Source organism: Cetorhinus maximus, chromosome 1 (genome assembly GCF_964194155.1).
Source record: "Cetorhinus maximus chromosome 1, sCetMax3.hap1.1, whole genome shotgun sequence".
Lineage (NCBI taxonomy): Eukaryota > Metazoa > Chordata > Chondrichthyes > Lamniformes > Cetorhinidae > Cetorhinus > Cetorhinus maximus.
This window is the reverse complement of record NC_135879.1, coordinates 1,468,270-1,483,581: the sequence shown is the minus strand read 5'-3', so window position 1 is coordinate 1,483,581 and position 15,312 is coordinate 1,468,270. Positions and strand designations below refer to the sequence as shown.

At 40.7% G+C, this 15,312-nt stretch overlaps 1 protein-coding gene across 1 annotated transcript in view; it reads right to left on the bottom strand.

Annotated features, from left to right (window-relative positions):
• The window catches only part of manba (mannosidase, beta A, lysosomal), an 87,440-nt gene that overhangs the window by 20,333 nt on the left and 51,795 nt on the right, over positions 1–15,312 (bottom strand). Inside the window, exon 11 of the mRNA XM_078563374.1 lies at positions 5,141–5,308. Coding sequence (XP_078419500.1) covers positions 5,141–5,308 — 168 coding nt within the window. The remainder of the gene's footprint in view (positions 1–5,140; positions 5,309–15,312) is intronic.

Genomic DNA, 15,312 nt, shown 5'->3' with positions numbered 1-15,312 from the left:
AATACAAGCTGTGCTAACAATATACTAACAATGACCACCTGCTGGTGCAGTATTGACAAATGGAGTGAGGTGTTTCACTTGATCTTCTTACAAGAATCCCTTATTGCGTACCAGAGTGACACTGCCCATTTGTGCTGAATCATGGACATCTTTGTGAAATGCACCTAAAGCCTCTTGGAACAGCACTGAGACCAACCAAAAATTAGTTCATATAGGGTGCTCTTCCCCACAAGTACATGAGAGAGATTTTCACCGAATCAGCCTGGGCTGGATTCAGTGCCAGGTCACAGTGAGTTAGTTTTGAACTGACCCATGTCATTCACTCGTAGCACTCTGGGTCCTTCAGAAAAGGAATTATTTGGGTGGTGAAAACATCTATGCAAAATCAGCTTGGATTCTGGAGAAGCAACTAGAGAGTCTTTAAAAAGGTATATACATCTCCTGAAGTGTTGTGTATGATATGTTACAGTTATATAAAGTTCTGATTAGGCCCCATCTGCAGTAGCCGAATTCACTTCTGAGAAAGACATATTGGCCTTGGAATTGGTGCAGTGTAGATTCGCCAGAACGACACCAGTTAAATCAGGAGAACGAGTTTCTTACAGTTTTGGGGGAAGGTAGTGGCATAGTGGAAATGTGGAAATGTCGCTGGTCTAGTAATCCAGCAACCAGTCTAATGCTCTGGTCATATGGGTTCAAATCCCACCATGGCAACTGGCGGAATTTAAATTCAATTAATAAATCTGGAATATAAAGCTAGTCTCAGTAATGGTGATCATGAAACTATCACTGATTGTTGTAAAAACCCATCTGGTTCATTAATGTCCTTGAGGAAAGGAAATCTGCTGTCCTTACCTGATCTAGCCTAATGAGACTCCAGACACACAGCAATCTGGTTAACTCTTAAATGCCCTCCGAAATGGCCTAGCAACTCTGTTCAAGGGCAATTAGGAATGGGCAACAAATGCTGGTGCTGCCAGCAAGGCCCACAACCCATGGAAGAATAAAGAAAAAAAATTAAGATGTAATCTGATTGAGGTGTTTAAGATGACTAAAAGATTCGATTGAGTAGGTGGAGAGAAACTATTTTCTCTTTTTCCTGGGAGGGGGGGTTGGGGAGTCCAGAACAAGGGGGTGCAACCTTAAAATTAGAGTTAGGCTGTTCAGGGGTGATGTCAGGATGCACTTCTTCACACAAAGGAGAGTGGAAATCTGGAGCTCTATCTCCCCAAAAAGCTGTTGAGGCTGGAGATCAATTGATCATCTTAAAACTGTGGTTGATTTGTTGGGTAAGGGTATTAAGGGTTATGGAACCAAGGAGGGAACATTGAGTTAAGACACAAGATGAGCTATGAGCGAACTGAATGATAGAACAGGTTCAGAGGGCTGAATGGCCTGCTCCTGTTCCTGGAGAGTTGCTGGTCCTTTTGAAACTGTTCTAACTCAATAGTTAAGATCTGCGAATCAAGTTAATTGGTGGAATCAGATATCCATGGCAGTAGATATTACATTATCATACGCTTCAGCTATACCTATTGTCGTAATATGTTTGTGAGCGCAGAACGTATGCACAGCTGCCAAATAAATATTCTATGTCATCGTGCTGTGCCTGTGTGGGAATGCTGCCTGTGAATGTAACCATCCATCACTCTTCAGTTAAATGGGCTCTGTGGCCAACAAGAGTCGATTAATGAAATCCTATCATTTTCAAATCTCCTGGACTGCTTTTAATAGCCACCAGGTGAGCATGGTAGTCTCCCAGCCATTCTGGGAGGACTGGCAATCCTTAATCAACGTAACTACTACCTTAAATATTTTCATGTCAGGGTCTTTCTAAAGGGCCACTGGGGTCATACAGGAAGTCAGTTAGCAGTCCATCAATGCATTAAACAAGTCACAGATACCTTGGGTGCAAAGCAATTACATCCTATTTCTCATGGACCACAGGGAACAGCAGCCCCAAGCCTTAAGGTCATTTCAAACGGTAAGCTTTCCCAAAAAGATATACATGTAGTCTTGGATGTTCTTGGGGAGTGGGTGGGGAGCTTGGGAGCACAGGGACTGGGAGGGAAGAACACAAAAATCTTTAATGAGGCTTGGGAGGGATAGAACAACATTGATTACATCGTTTTCATAAAACATGTTCATAATTCCCAGTATTTACTCAAATGTTAGTGTACATTCAAATCAGATGTTTATAAAAGTCAGCATTGTTGTACAAGTTTAATGCTGACTCAAACTACATTTATACAGTGATCAAAGGACAACCAAGTGCTCATTCCTCACTTGTGCTTTTTTAATTAACCTGCATGGGAATAATCTTCTAAACTAGTGTCATGGAGATGAATTTACCATAAAATAATTAATTTTACTTCATTTTATGTTATAATATGTATTCAGAGCCACAACTGTAACTTTAAAAGTTTATTCAATGGGCAATGGTCAACCAGTAACACTGAGGGACAGTATGGAATGATTAGAGCCTGTTTACACAGACTGGATCCCAATGAGTTCAATGAGGCATGGGGGTGGAACTTTTACAGACAAAATGGAACATCAAACAGTCTCCTGTTCAATAAGGAAACAGTTTCCAAATACTCCACACTATTTGATTCCCAGAAAGATAACAGATACATTGGATTTGTGGGTTGATTTCTTCTAAGAAGCAGTTCCCAGAAACTCTATTTACAAATCAATACATTCATCTGATCTGACTATCCAAAGCACCAGGTGGCATTACATCACGCATTTTTTTTTACAAAGCTCATGACTGTAACAGAATCACTGTCTATTTTTGGAACATTTCTTAATTCTCAAGAATGTAAAGCGATACAAGGTTTTCATACTAACACAACAAATAGGTTTTCAAACTGACACTAAAGCCTTTATTTTGCAATGTGCTTGTGATATTGCAGTAAAGTGAAGGCTGTTTAGTGAAGCTTGTCTTTATTGTGTATATTTATTTAGGTAACTGTAAGCAACTGTAAGTAACAACCAGTCTTCCTGAAGAAGACTTGTTTAGATGCCCAATCCCCAACAGATGCTTCATGTTAATATGCTGTTAGGCACAGAGGAAGTTGCAGCATAACAACATGATATTCACGCTAAAATTCACTGGGCTAAAGTGCTTTTCTCTTTAGAGTGGCTCACTGCTTTGGCAAGCATTGCAACTAAAGTAACCAAAGTTTATTAAAATAATAGTGCTGCATGTACCTTTATTAGAAAGAATTACATTAAATATGGAGAACAGAAACTGGCAATTCATCCCGATTGGTGTTTTTGCTTCACACAAGGTTCCACTTACTCTACAACACAGCTAACTCCATCAGCTTGACCTTCTCCTCATGTACTTATCTAGAGTCCCCCTAAATGCATAGAGAGGAACTGATGTGGTGAAGTTAACTATAATGATGGGTGGGTTATACCACACATTGTTGAAAACAATGAACGGCTAAGGAAGTGCAGATACATGCAATCCATTCCTGTGAAACTCACCATTAATACAAATAAAATTAGCTGGAATTTCAGACACCCCTTTATAAGCAGACCCCAACAGCTGTGAAACATGATATTACAATAAAATCTTTACAACAAAGTGGGTCTCTCTCCAGTCATTCTCAAGTTGCCTGTCTAATTCTATTGAGTTTCATTTTTGGTTCCCAGTTGGGAGCTTCTGCTTTTAACTTCTGAATCCTTGCAACTTCTGTATCATTACTGACTCATCAAAAACCCTGTTGGCTACACTGAAATTGGCAGCACTAATTATGGAAGTAAACTTCCTTCAAAGTCCTCAACCTGAGCTACTGTTCCTTGGACAAATATGTTGACTTGCGGATGTCTGAAGGCAGACAACATTTGAAAAACATTGAAGTTCCCTGCAGGCAAAATTAATGGAATTTTAGAGAAAAGTAAGGAATGAAAGTGTAACCATGTGAGCAACAGCATGTAACCGATGGCAAGCTGAGCAAGGAGGGAAGAGAGGGAGCTGGATCGGGGAACAGAGAACATCAAGGAAAAATAACAGAGTCTAGCAAGGAAACAAGTGGAAGCAGTAAAAAAAAAACAGGAAAAAGAGGCAAAGGAGTTTGAAAAATTCTGCACGTGTAGACAGTAGAGCCTTACCTCAGGCTGTTATTTCTGTAACCTCCTCCAGTCCTATAACCCTCTGAGATCTCAAAGTTCCCCCAATTCAGGCCTCCAGCACCCTACTCCCCCTGCACTGACTTTTATTGCTCCACTATTGGTGACCATGGTTACAGATGCCAAAGCCCTAAGCTCTAGAATTCCCTCTCTAAACCTTTTCCACCTCTCCATCTTCCTTTAAAATGCTCCATAAAACCTACCTCTGACCAAGTTTAAGCAAACAAGACATGTTGGAAATACTCAGAAGGTTAGGCAGCATCTACAGAGAGAAACAGAGTCAACACTTCTTATCATGACCTTTCATCAGGACTGACATACATCAGTTCTGATGAAGAGTCACAACCTGAAACATTAACTCTGTTTCTGTCTCCACAGATGCTGACAGACCTAGTGAGCATTTCCAACATTTTCTGTTTTTATTTTGGATTTCTAGCATCTGCAGTATTTTGCTTTAGGTAAGATTGTGCTAGTTTTTACTTCATAGACAGACGATCCTGGAAAGGGTAACTCTACTCACCCAAATTCCTGATGTGTTCTGGTGACTGTGCAAATTCATAACATCCACCCTCATGTCTTTGCCTAAAAACATTCTGAACAGCTTATCCAGAAGAGAACATGCTTCCTTAAATTGTATAAAAGTATTCATCAACAAACCACTTCTCCCTTTTATATTTTCAGAGAACCAGAAATGTGTTTTGTAGATTATATAATCTGAACACAGATGCTTTTAAGGGAAGCTACATAAACATATGAGGAATAAAGAAGTAGAAGGATGTGTTGATAGGGTAAGATGAAGTAGGGAGGGAGCTCACATGAAGTATCAACACTAGCATGAACTTGTTGGGCCGAGTGGCCTGTTTCTGTGCTGTAAATCCTTATGTAATAATGGATCCACAGGTTCCTTTTTTTAAAATCGTCACAAGTTTCCAGACAATGCTAAATGTATTGGAAATTAGTAGTTGTAAAAACTTATTTCATATCTAAACTAGTTGCTTACCTCAAGGACTATTTCTCTAATAGTATTAACATAGAGTTGTATATAGTCACTCAAGTACAGTGTGATGTTTGATGATGGAATATGGAACCAATTTAATGCAAGTGCAGCCTCATTTTCATTGTTTCCACTCCAAATGATGATGGACGGATGAGATTTTAGTCGGCGGATCTGAAGAGAAAAATAAGTTAAAAAATACTTACTTATACCCATTTAGGTGAAGACATTTGTGCAAACTGATGCCTGAAAAAAATTACAGGGCTGCTGATGTAACTGATACAAAGAAGTAACTGCGAGGATCTTTATCTGGAAAGCAGGCCAGGGTTCCTGCAGAGGGAGGAAGAGGTTATTGGATCTCATGTTAAGAGAAGTGTATTAAAATGGCTGAATGGAATAGTCAGAGTTGCGATAGTGGACAAAACCATTACTGGAGATAGTTAGTGATTTCCAAAGTAACACAAACTTTAGCCTGAGTATGTTCAAGAAGAATTTAAGATATGTGTTCGGCCTGACCCAAGAACAAAGGTACTGGAGGAACAAATTTTACCAAGTTGGAAAGGGCCTATATATAGAATTGATAAAACAAGCAAACTGGTCTAGTACATGGAATATAAAGGACACAGAGAGAACTAAAAAGCACAATAAAAAGGAATCTCAAATTCTTTTAATTAAAAGGTGGAGAAAAAATTGGCCATCGTTTATGTTCCTGCCAATCACCCTCTTGGAAGCATCGAGTGAGAATACTGGGTGGGGTCAACCTCTGACATTCTACAGTCCAAGTATGCTGGCATTTAGTGAATTACAGTTGAAATGGTACCCAAGGGGTGCTGACATCCCTGGAAACAAACCTAGACCAACTACAAGAGGCAATAGTAAAGAAGCTGATAGAGATAAAAAATTGAAATATTATCAACACTTGCCAGAGGAAGCCAATATAAAATGTTGCAACATATTAGGTCACAATTCTCAGATGGACTAAGAGGTGGTATCAGCAAAGCTAGAAACCCATACAGTACAAAACAGTCTGACTGTACTGCCACATGCTATAATAAATTAAGACAAGTTCTATAACTTGTACCATATTTAAAGCTCAAGAATCACGTTATACACAGAAAAACACAGCGGTTGAAGCAGGTTTGTTCCTTCAAAATTATGGATTAATCATGGGTATGTTCCCCAAAGATTGTCACTCCATGATTTCCAGATATGCATTCCCTGCAGAAAGGCTCTCTACTGGAGATGCACATTGATAAAATGTACCGTTTGATCTATTTTTTTATCCTTCAGTCATTTAGACATAGAATTTCCTTGGCAACATACATATCTATCAGTAATCCATTCTGTCGAGGGCGATTCGTGGAGGCCTGGCTGGAAGTGAGATGTCAGCGCTGACTGTGGGTTCACAGATGGTTTATGATCCCTATCCTAGCCTCGCAGGTTCTCCCAGAGAGAGGATATCGGTTGTCAGCCAGTAGAGATGGTGAGGACAGGTGAGCAGCTGCCCTCTTTTTCATCCCTGTTGATATTCTTTCTCAGTGGCTGCTCTTGTTGATTGGAAGGTGTTGACACCGTTTTTGATGATGGATCACCATTTAGATCGGGCATCTACTTCCCATGTGTTAATAGAGGCGACCTTCATGGAAGCTTTGAAACATTGCCTTACACACATGACAAAAACATAACAACTTGCATTTATAGAGTACCTTTATCATAGAAGAATCTCACACAGAATTTCACTGAAGCATAAAGGAATAATAACTGGATGCCAAACCAAATAAGGAGATGGGGTGGTCAGGGAGCAGAAAAAGGTGTAGGATGACCAAAAGCTACAAAGAGGTCTTAAAGCGCAGTTTAGGGAGGGAATTCCAGATGGCATGGACAAAGTAAAAAGACATAGGCCAGGGTTTTCCAGCCCTGCTATGGCAGGACCCACCACAGGGGATGCGGCGGCCCAGGGAAAAGTCCACTGATTTTCGGCAGGACCGGACAATCCAGGCAGCGGGTGGGGCCAGAAAATCCCACCCAGAGCCGATATTGGTGGGGTAAAGGGAAAGGACAATGGCCCATATTACAGAGTCGGAGGAAGAGAGAACTAGAGAAGATTACATATGAACATGCGAGCATACAAATTAGGAGCAGTAGTAGGCTACTCGCCCCTCGAGCCTGCTCCGCCATTCGAAAAGATCATGGCTGATCTGATTGTAACCTCCCGCCTACCCCTGATAACCTTTTAACCCCTTGCTTATCAAGAATCTATCTACCTCTGCCTTAAACACATTCAAAGATTCCACTTCCATCGCCTTTTGAGGAAGAGCGCTCCAAAGGTTCACAACCTTCTGAGAGAAAAAATTCTCCTCATTTCTGTCTTAAATGAATGACCCCTTATTTTTAAACAGTGACCTCTAGTTCTAGATTCTCCCACCAGAAGAAACATCCTCTTCACATCACCTCTGGATATTGAAGGTTTCAATCAAGTCACCTTTTACTCTTCTAAGTGGATACTAGCCTAGCCTGTCCAACTTTTCCTCATTACAAAGATTAATTCATTCATAAATGTTCTACCCAAAGACAAATCCTTGACTCATTGTTTGTTGATTGTTTTTATTCATTCATGGGATGTGAGCTAGGCCAGCATTTATTGCCCATCTCTAATTGCCTTTGAGAAGGTGGAGGTGAACCACTGCAGTCCATTGTTAAACTTCTCACAGCCAGTTGATGAAGGAGATGACCAGAAATCAATCTATACTCAGTTTTAGATTTATTCATAACGTGAGACATCACAAATGTGGGGATTCAGCAATGGTATACCATTGAACGTCAAGGAGAGATGGTTAGATTCCCTCTTGTTGGAGATGGTCATTGCCTCCCACTTGTGTAGAATGAATGTTACTTGCCATTTATCAGTCCAAGTTGGAATGTTGTCTAAGTCTTGCTGCATATCAATATGGACTGTTTCGGTATCCGAGGTAAGGTCACAGATGAAGCAGCTGAAGATGGTTGGACTTAGGACACTACCTTGAGGGACTCCTGCAGCGATGTCCTGGGACTGAGATGATTGGCCTCCAACAATCACAACCATCTTCCTTTGTTCTAGGCACAATTCTAACACTGGAAAGTTTTCTCCCCGTTTCCCATCAACTTCAATTTTGCTAGGGCTCTTTGATGCCTTGATGTCAAGGGCAGTCACTCCAACCTCACCTCCTGAGTTCAGTTCTTTTGTCCATGTTTGTACCAAAGTTATAAAGAGTTCAGGTGCCGAGTGATACTGGTGGAATCCAAACTGAGCGTCAGTGAGCAGGTTACAGTTATTGTCATTAAGATGTGCTTTACGCCTAATAATTATTTTTTTTAATCCACTCACTAAGAACATGAATCGTTTTTAAAAAGGCATTTTTAAAAGTTCAGACTAAAGTGAACTGTTATGATGCGGCAGATGATATGTGTCAGGCAGATCAAACCCATGAGGGAAACTTGATTGCACTAGCACAACGGTTTTGCAATTTGTATTTATTTCGAGATGCATGCCCTGAATTCAGAAGTAATAAGTTCACCAAGGCTTGAGATTTTTTTTAAAAACTAAAATTAAAATATTTATTAACAACAGAAAAGATTTCAAGCACATACATAGGTCTACATGTTACGACTAAAATCTCTAATTAACCTGGCTCTCAGTTATACCCGCTTTAAGGCAACGGTCCAAAAATAGATTTTTAGATTTTAAACAGGTCCAGCAAATTAACACAATACCCTGGACAGTGGAATTCAAAATGGCTTTCTCCAACTTCAGTTTCTATGGACAGCAGACTTAATGCACAAATACTGGAGGCTTCACACACTTCTGTTAGATCTTACAATGCCTTCTCCTGACACACAGCCTCATTCTCCTTTATATATGTTTCACCCTTTTTAATATGTGAATTCCATTGTTTCCATATGCCTTTCGAGCTTTACCTTTCTTATAATATAAATCTTTTCATGTTGCTACTATTCTCATTAACCACTTTGAAATTCAAATCCCCTTCATCGATCTAAAAATGCAAATTCCCTTTACACCTGAAGACCCCAACCATGTTTACTTATTAGCATTTTAAAGACACATCGACACCTTACCTCTTTTGATAACTTCAACTTGCAGTATGCTTGGCTACAAAATATAATTAAATCACACACACACAGACAGAAAAACACAACCTCATAAAACCTACTTTACAATAAACCAGAAAAATATTATGAAAATTATTATACTCTCATGACAGAACTCACAGCCACGATGGCTACCTACTTTGCATTACTGTACATCCCACATTCCAACCCCATTGAAATGGAGACACCATGTCTGCAAAAACCCAACAATGACAATGACCTCAGAGGAATGTGAATGAACCATATTTCCTATTCCATTAGCACAACCACCCAGATACTCAAAATGGGTGGAGACAAACCATCAAACATAATCACCTGAACAATGGGACCCTGGTTAAGAGGGGAATTCCCAGGCCTAATCTAATCAAGTTACAACTGAAATACACAATCATGTTTGAATTACTGGTCAGCTGGAGGGGGTGGCCATATGACAAGCCAGCCCTTTGTATGTTTCAAGCACATGTTTTCTCAGCAGAACTGAGAACAAACAGCTGAGAAGCTGAGATCCTTCCTCTCCTCTCTCTCTCCACCCAAATTGCAAGATTTTGGGCCCTGTGTGCTATTGTTTGACAATCTCTCCATGTACAGGAGACAGAGATTTTAAAGGAAGGACACAACTCCACGCCTGCATCTCCAGAAGAACAGATAGATCAACCACCTGCAGTTTTAAACCACCTTGATGCTGAAAGCAGGAGACCACCAGCTTCAGCCTAAAACCAGCTGAATCACCAAACTTTACACTGTGAGTTCCTTTTACTTTTATGGACTCCAATTTCTACATTGTTGGGTAGATGCCATTGTTGTAGCTATACTAGAACAGCTTGGCTAGGAGTGTTGTTAGATCTGAAGCACCAAGTCTTCAGTACTTCTGCCAGGATCTTTAGGGATTCTGAGGGTGACAGTGCAAGAGTAAAAAAAGGAGACATTGTTTCTGATGCTCCCACTGCAATCAGATGGGCAAGAGTGACCACAGTGAAGGTAGTCTTATTGAGCATCACAACTGGGGAGAGGTGTTGGAGAAGGCTGATGTTGTCAACGATGTCAAAGTCTGCAGTGTGGTCGTGGAAGACAAAGAGAGATAATGCGTGATAATTCCAGTCACTGAGAATGTTGCCGGTGACTTTGTTATGTATGTTTCAGACGTTAAGGGAAGGAAAGAAACCTGATTAGAGGAATCCAATTCAAGAGGAAGCTGCATCATAGGTGGGCACAGATCTGGGATGCAAGAACACATTCAAGACCTCTGCCTAATTCTAAAGAATAGGGATACTATAACATGGTAGGTTCTATCCTGAATGGCAGTGAAGTGAAAACTGTGTCTGCTTGCTGGGAATAAAGACACATTACTCTGAGTAAAGTATGTTTCACAAGCTTTTCAGTAGAATAGATCTTTAGATTCAAAGTTGTGTAGCAGTCCTTGTACACCTTGGTTTGGTCTACTATGGTTACTTTATGTTTATGGGATCGTTGCATGGGAACCATGCAGGTGATGTTAGGAAGCTGCTTGGGTTTGGGGAAACATTGCGATCTCCTTCTTATAATATAATGAATGATTTAATACAGTAAATTAGGCACTAAAGCCTCAACTGAGGATTGGTTTTGATTTTCCAAAATTCCTTAGATTCTGGAAAGGTCCCATCAGATTAGAAAATAATGGATATGACTCTACCAATCAAGAAAGGAAGGAGGTAGAAAGCAGGAAACCACAAGCCAATTAGCTTAACATCTGTCATAGGGAAATTGCTGGAATCTATTAAGGCGGTGATAGCAGGGCAGGTAGGAAATCTCAGTGCAATCAGGCAGAGTCAACATGGTTTTGAGGAAGGGAAATTGTGTTTCACTAATTTATCAGAGTTCTCTGAGGAAGTTAGAACAACGTGGATAAAGGGAACATATGGATGTGCTGTACTTACATTTCCAGAAGGCATTTGACAAGGTCACCACATCAAAGGTTACTACACAAAATAAGAGCTCATGGTGTAAGGGGTAACATATTAGCATGGATAGAAGATTAGTTCGCTAACAGGAAACAGAGTTGGCATAAATGGGTCATTTTCAGGTTGGCAAGATTTAATGAGTGGAGTACCACCACGATCAGTGCTGAGGCCTCAGCTATTTACAACCTATACATGGATGATGGGATCAAACGTATGTATGCTGATGACACAAAGATAGGTAGGAGAGTAAGTTGTGAAGAGGACATAAGGAGTCTGCATAGGGAATAGACAGGTTAAGTGAGTGGGCAAAAATTTGGCAGATGGTGTATAATGTGGGGAAAATGTGAACTTGTCCACTTTGGCAGGAAGAATAGAAAAGCAGCAAATTATTTAAATGGAAAGAGATTGAAGAACTCTGAGGTAAAGAGGGATCCGGGTGTCCTGGCATATGAATCACAGAAAGTTCATACCCAGACACAGCAATTGATTAGAAAGGCAAATGGAATATTGTTTATTGCAAGAGGAATGGAATATAAAAGTAGGGATGTTTTGCTACAGTTGTACAGGGCGTTTGTGGGACCACACCTACAGCACTATGTGCAGTTTTGGTCTCCTTAATTAAGAAAGGACATAATTGCAATGGAAGCAGTTCAGAGAAGTTTCAATCAACTGATTCCTGTGTTGAGGGGGTTATCTTATGAGAAGTTGGACAGGTTGGGCCTGTATCCGTTGCAGTTTAGAAGAATGAGAGGCGATCTTTTGGAATACACAAGATCTTGAAGGGGCTTGACAGAGTGGATGCTGAAAGGATGTTTCCCCTTGTGGGAGAGGCTAGGGGACACAGTTTAAAAGTAAATAGTCTCCCATTAAGACAGAGAAATTTTTCTCTCAGAGGGTCTTGAGTCTCTGGAACTCTCTTCCCCAGAGTGGTAGAGGCAGAGTCATTGAATATTTTTAAGGCAGAGGTAGATAGATTCTTATCTAACAAGAGAGTCAAAGGATATTGGGGGCTAGGTGGGAAAGTAGCATTGAGGCTACAATCAGATCAGCCAAGATCTTATTTAATGGCAGAGCAGGCTCAATGGTACCAAATGGCCTACTCCTGCTCCTTATTAATATCTTTGTATGATTGCCCCCACCCCACAGTGGTTGACAGGGCCCTCTACTGTGTCCTTTCCATTTCAAACAGTTCCACTCTCTCCCACTCCCCCTCTCTCCTGGAACAATGATAGGGTTCCCCTTGTCCTCACCTTCCACATCTCATTTCCACACCACCAGCCTCCGTAATCCAGGCATCATCCTCCACTATTTTTGCCACTTTCAAACACATCTTCCCCTCCCCTCCTCTTTCACCATTCCCTCCGCAACACTCTGGTACACTGCTCAGTCACCCCTTTCCCATGGCACTTTGCCATGCCATTGCAGAAGATGCAACACCTGGCCTTTCACCTTCTCTCTCCTCATCATCTCAGGCCCCAAACATTCCTTCCAGATGAATCAGTAATTTACTAGTACTTTTTTCAACTTAGAATACTGCATTGACTGCTTACAATGTGGTCTCCTCTACACTGCAGAGACCAAACGCAGACTGGGTGATGACTTTGCTTTCAGTCAACAAGCATGACCCGAGCTTCCAATCACCTGTCAGTTTAATTCTCCACCTTGCTCCTACTCTGGCCTCTCTGTCCTTGGCCTCCTACAATGTTCCAAAGAAGTTCAACGCAAGCTCAAGGAACAGTACCTCATCTTTTGACTGGCACTTTACAGCCCTCTGGACTCAACTTTGGGTTCCACAATTTTAGGTCATAACTTCTGCCCCATTTTGTTTTCTTTTTCTTGCTGGTAGTTTCTTTTTCTCTATCTTCTTTCTCTCGCTTTTCAATTGTTTTGCTTTTGGACATCAGCTATTCAGAATCCTGCCATTCTCACCTCCTCTAAACACATCATTTGTTTCTTTATTTGTCTCATTAGCATCCCTTTGGCCGTGCACCATGAAGACTTCACTCATTTAATTTCTCCTGCCTTCCTGTCTATCAGTCCTTCCATTTTGCTGTTCTTCCCCTGCTTCACTTATTCAAAACCTATTACATTTAACAGGTTACAATATTACTTCTCCCAGTTCTGATGAAAGTTCACAAGCCTGAAATGTTACCTCTGTTTCTCGCTCCACAGATGCTGTCAGACCTGCTGTGTATTTCCAGCATTTTCAGTGGAATTGGACACCCTCAAGTGCTGCTACAAGGCCATTCAAGATCATTAACCTTGAAACTTTTTACATATTAGCAGGCTGTATCTTTCTTATAATACATTGTTAAGTATAATTTGTATTTAAATTCCTTTACTTCCTGCTGTAGCTTCTTTCATAACTATAATAAACATACACTTTATAGAAGACTTCCTCTAGTCTGAGTATCAAAGAATATAACAAAATAAGAAGCAGAAGCAGGATTGGTCATACAGCCCCCTGCACCTAATTTGCCGTTCAACAACCACATGGCTGAACTTCAACATCAACTCCACTTATTCACCCCACCCTTATATCCCTCAATACCGTTAGTGCCCAAACATCTATTGATCTCAATTTTGAATATACTCAACAAATCACCATCCACAGCGCTCTAGGGTAGACTGAATCTGCACATTATTTGGTCCCAGATAATGATTTTAAAAGCTTTTTATTTAATAAAAATTACTCTCATTAACAGCTACCATTTCAATCAACAATGACAGAGAGTGATAAATGTAGAGAGCGAACAAACTTGAACCTACATAGTGTCATTTCCATCATCAGGACATGCCTAAAATAAAGGGCGAGACTCCAAAGGAGGTATAGGAACAGAGGGACCTCAGTGTATATGCACATAGGTCACTGAAGATGGCAGGGCATGTTGGGAGAGCAGTTAATAAAGCGTATAGTCTCTTAGGCTTTATTAATAGGGGCACTGAGCACAAGAGTAAGGAGATCACGTTGAACTTGTATAAGACACTAGTTAAACCTCATCTGGAGTACTGTGACCAGTTCTGGGTGCCATACTTGAGGAAGGATGTGAATGCATTGGAGGGAGTACAGAGGGGGTTCACAAGAATGATTCCAGGGATAAAGAACTGTAGCTATGAGGATAGGTTGGAGAGGTTGGGGCAGTTTTCCTTGGAGAAAAGAAGGCTGAGAGAAGACTTGATAGAGGTACTCAAGGTCCTGAGAGGTATGGACAGGATAAATAATGAGAAACTGTTCCCACTCAAGAGAACATCAAGTACTAGAGGGCACAGATTCAAAATAATTGGCAAAAGGAGTAAATGTGATGTGAGGAAAAAATGTTTAACCCAGAGGGTGGTTGGAGTGTGGAACAAACTTCCTGAGAGGGTGGTAGAGGCAGGTTCAATCGAGGTATTCAAAAGGGAATTGGATTGCTACCTGAAAAGAAATAATGTGCAAGGTTACAGGGATAAGGCAGGGGAGTGGGACAGGTAGAATGTTCTTTCAGAAAGACAGTGCAGACTCGATGGGCCAAATGGCCTCCTTCTGCAATGTAAAGATTGTGACATAGTGTCGTTTGCCATCTTCAGGACATTCCTAAAATACTTTATAGCCAATGGATTATTATTAAAGTGTAGTCACTGGCATTATGTAGGAATAGATGGCGGTAAATTTGCAAACAGCAAACTCTCACATGGAGTAAATGAAGAAATAGCCACATAATCTATTTTGATGATCTTGACTGAGGGGAGAATGCTGGCCAGGTTACAGGGATAACTTGCTGCTCTACCTCAAACGATGCCATGGAAAAATCGCTTAGTGCAATGTAATTCTTGCCCATTCTCTGCTGGTAATTTGGAAGTATTTGTCTTAGTCTGCCAGACAAAGAAATGAACATAAACCCAGGTGACAGTAACAGTGCAATCACTGCACTAGAATGCTGTGCTTCTCAGAAAAATTCAGAAGGGCCTGAGAAACTTGCAAGGGCAAAATGATCAAAAGTGCAGACTTGCACAAGAAATTTGTAGAAAAAGTGACGATAGATGAAACAGCAATGGAATAGGTTGCCATATAATAATAAATGGAACTAAAGAGAACCTGCCTTAACCTGCAAGCCA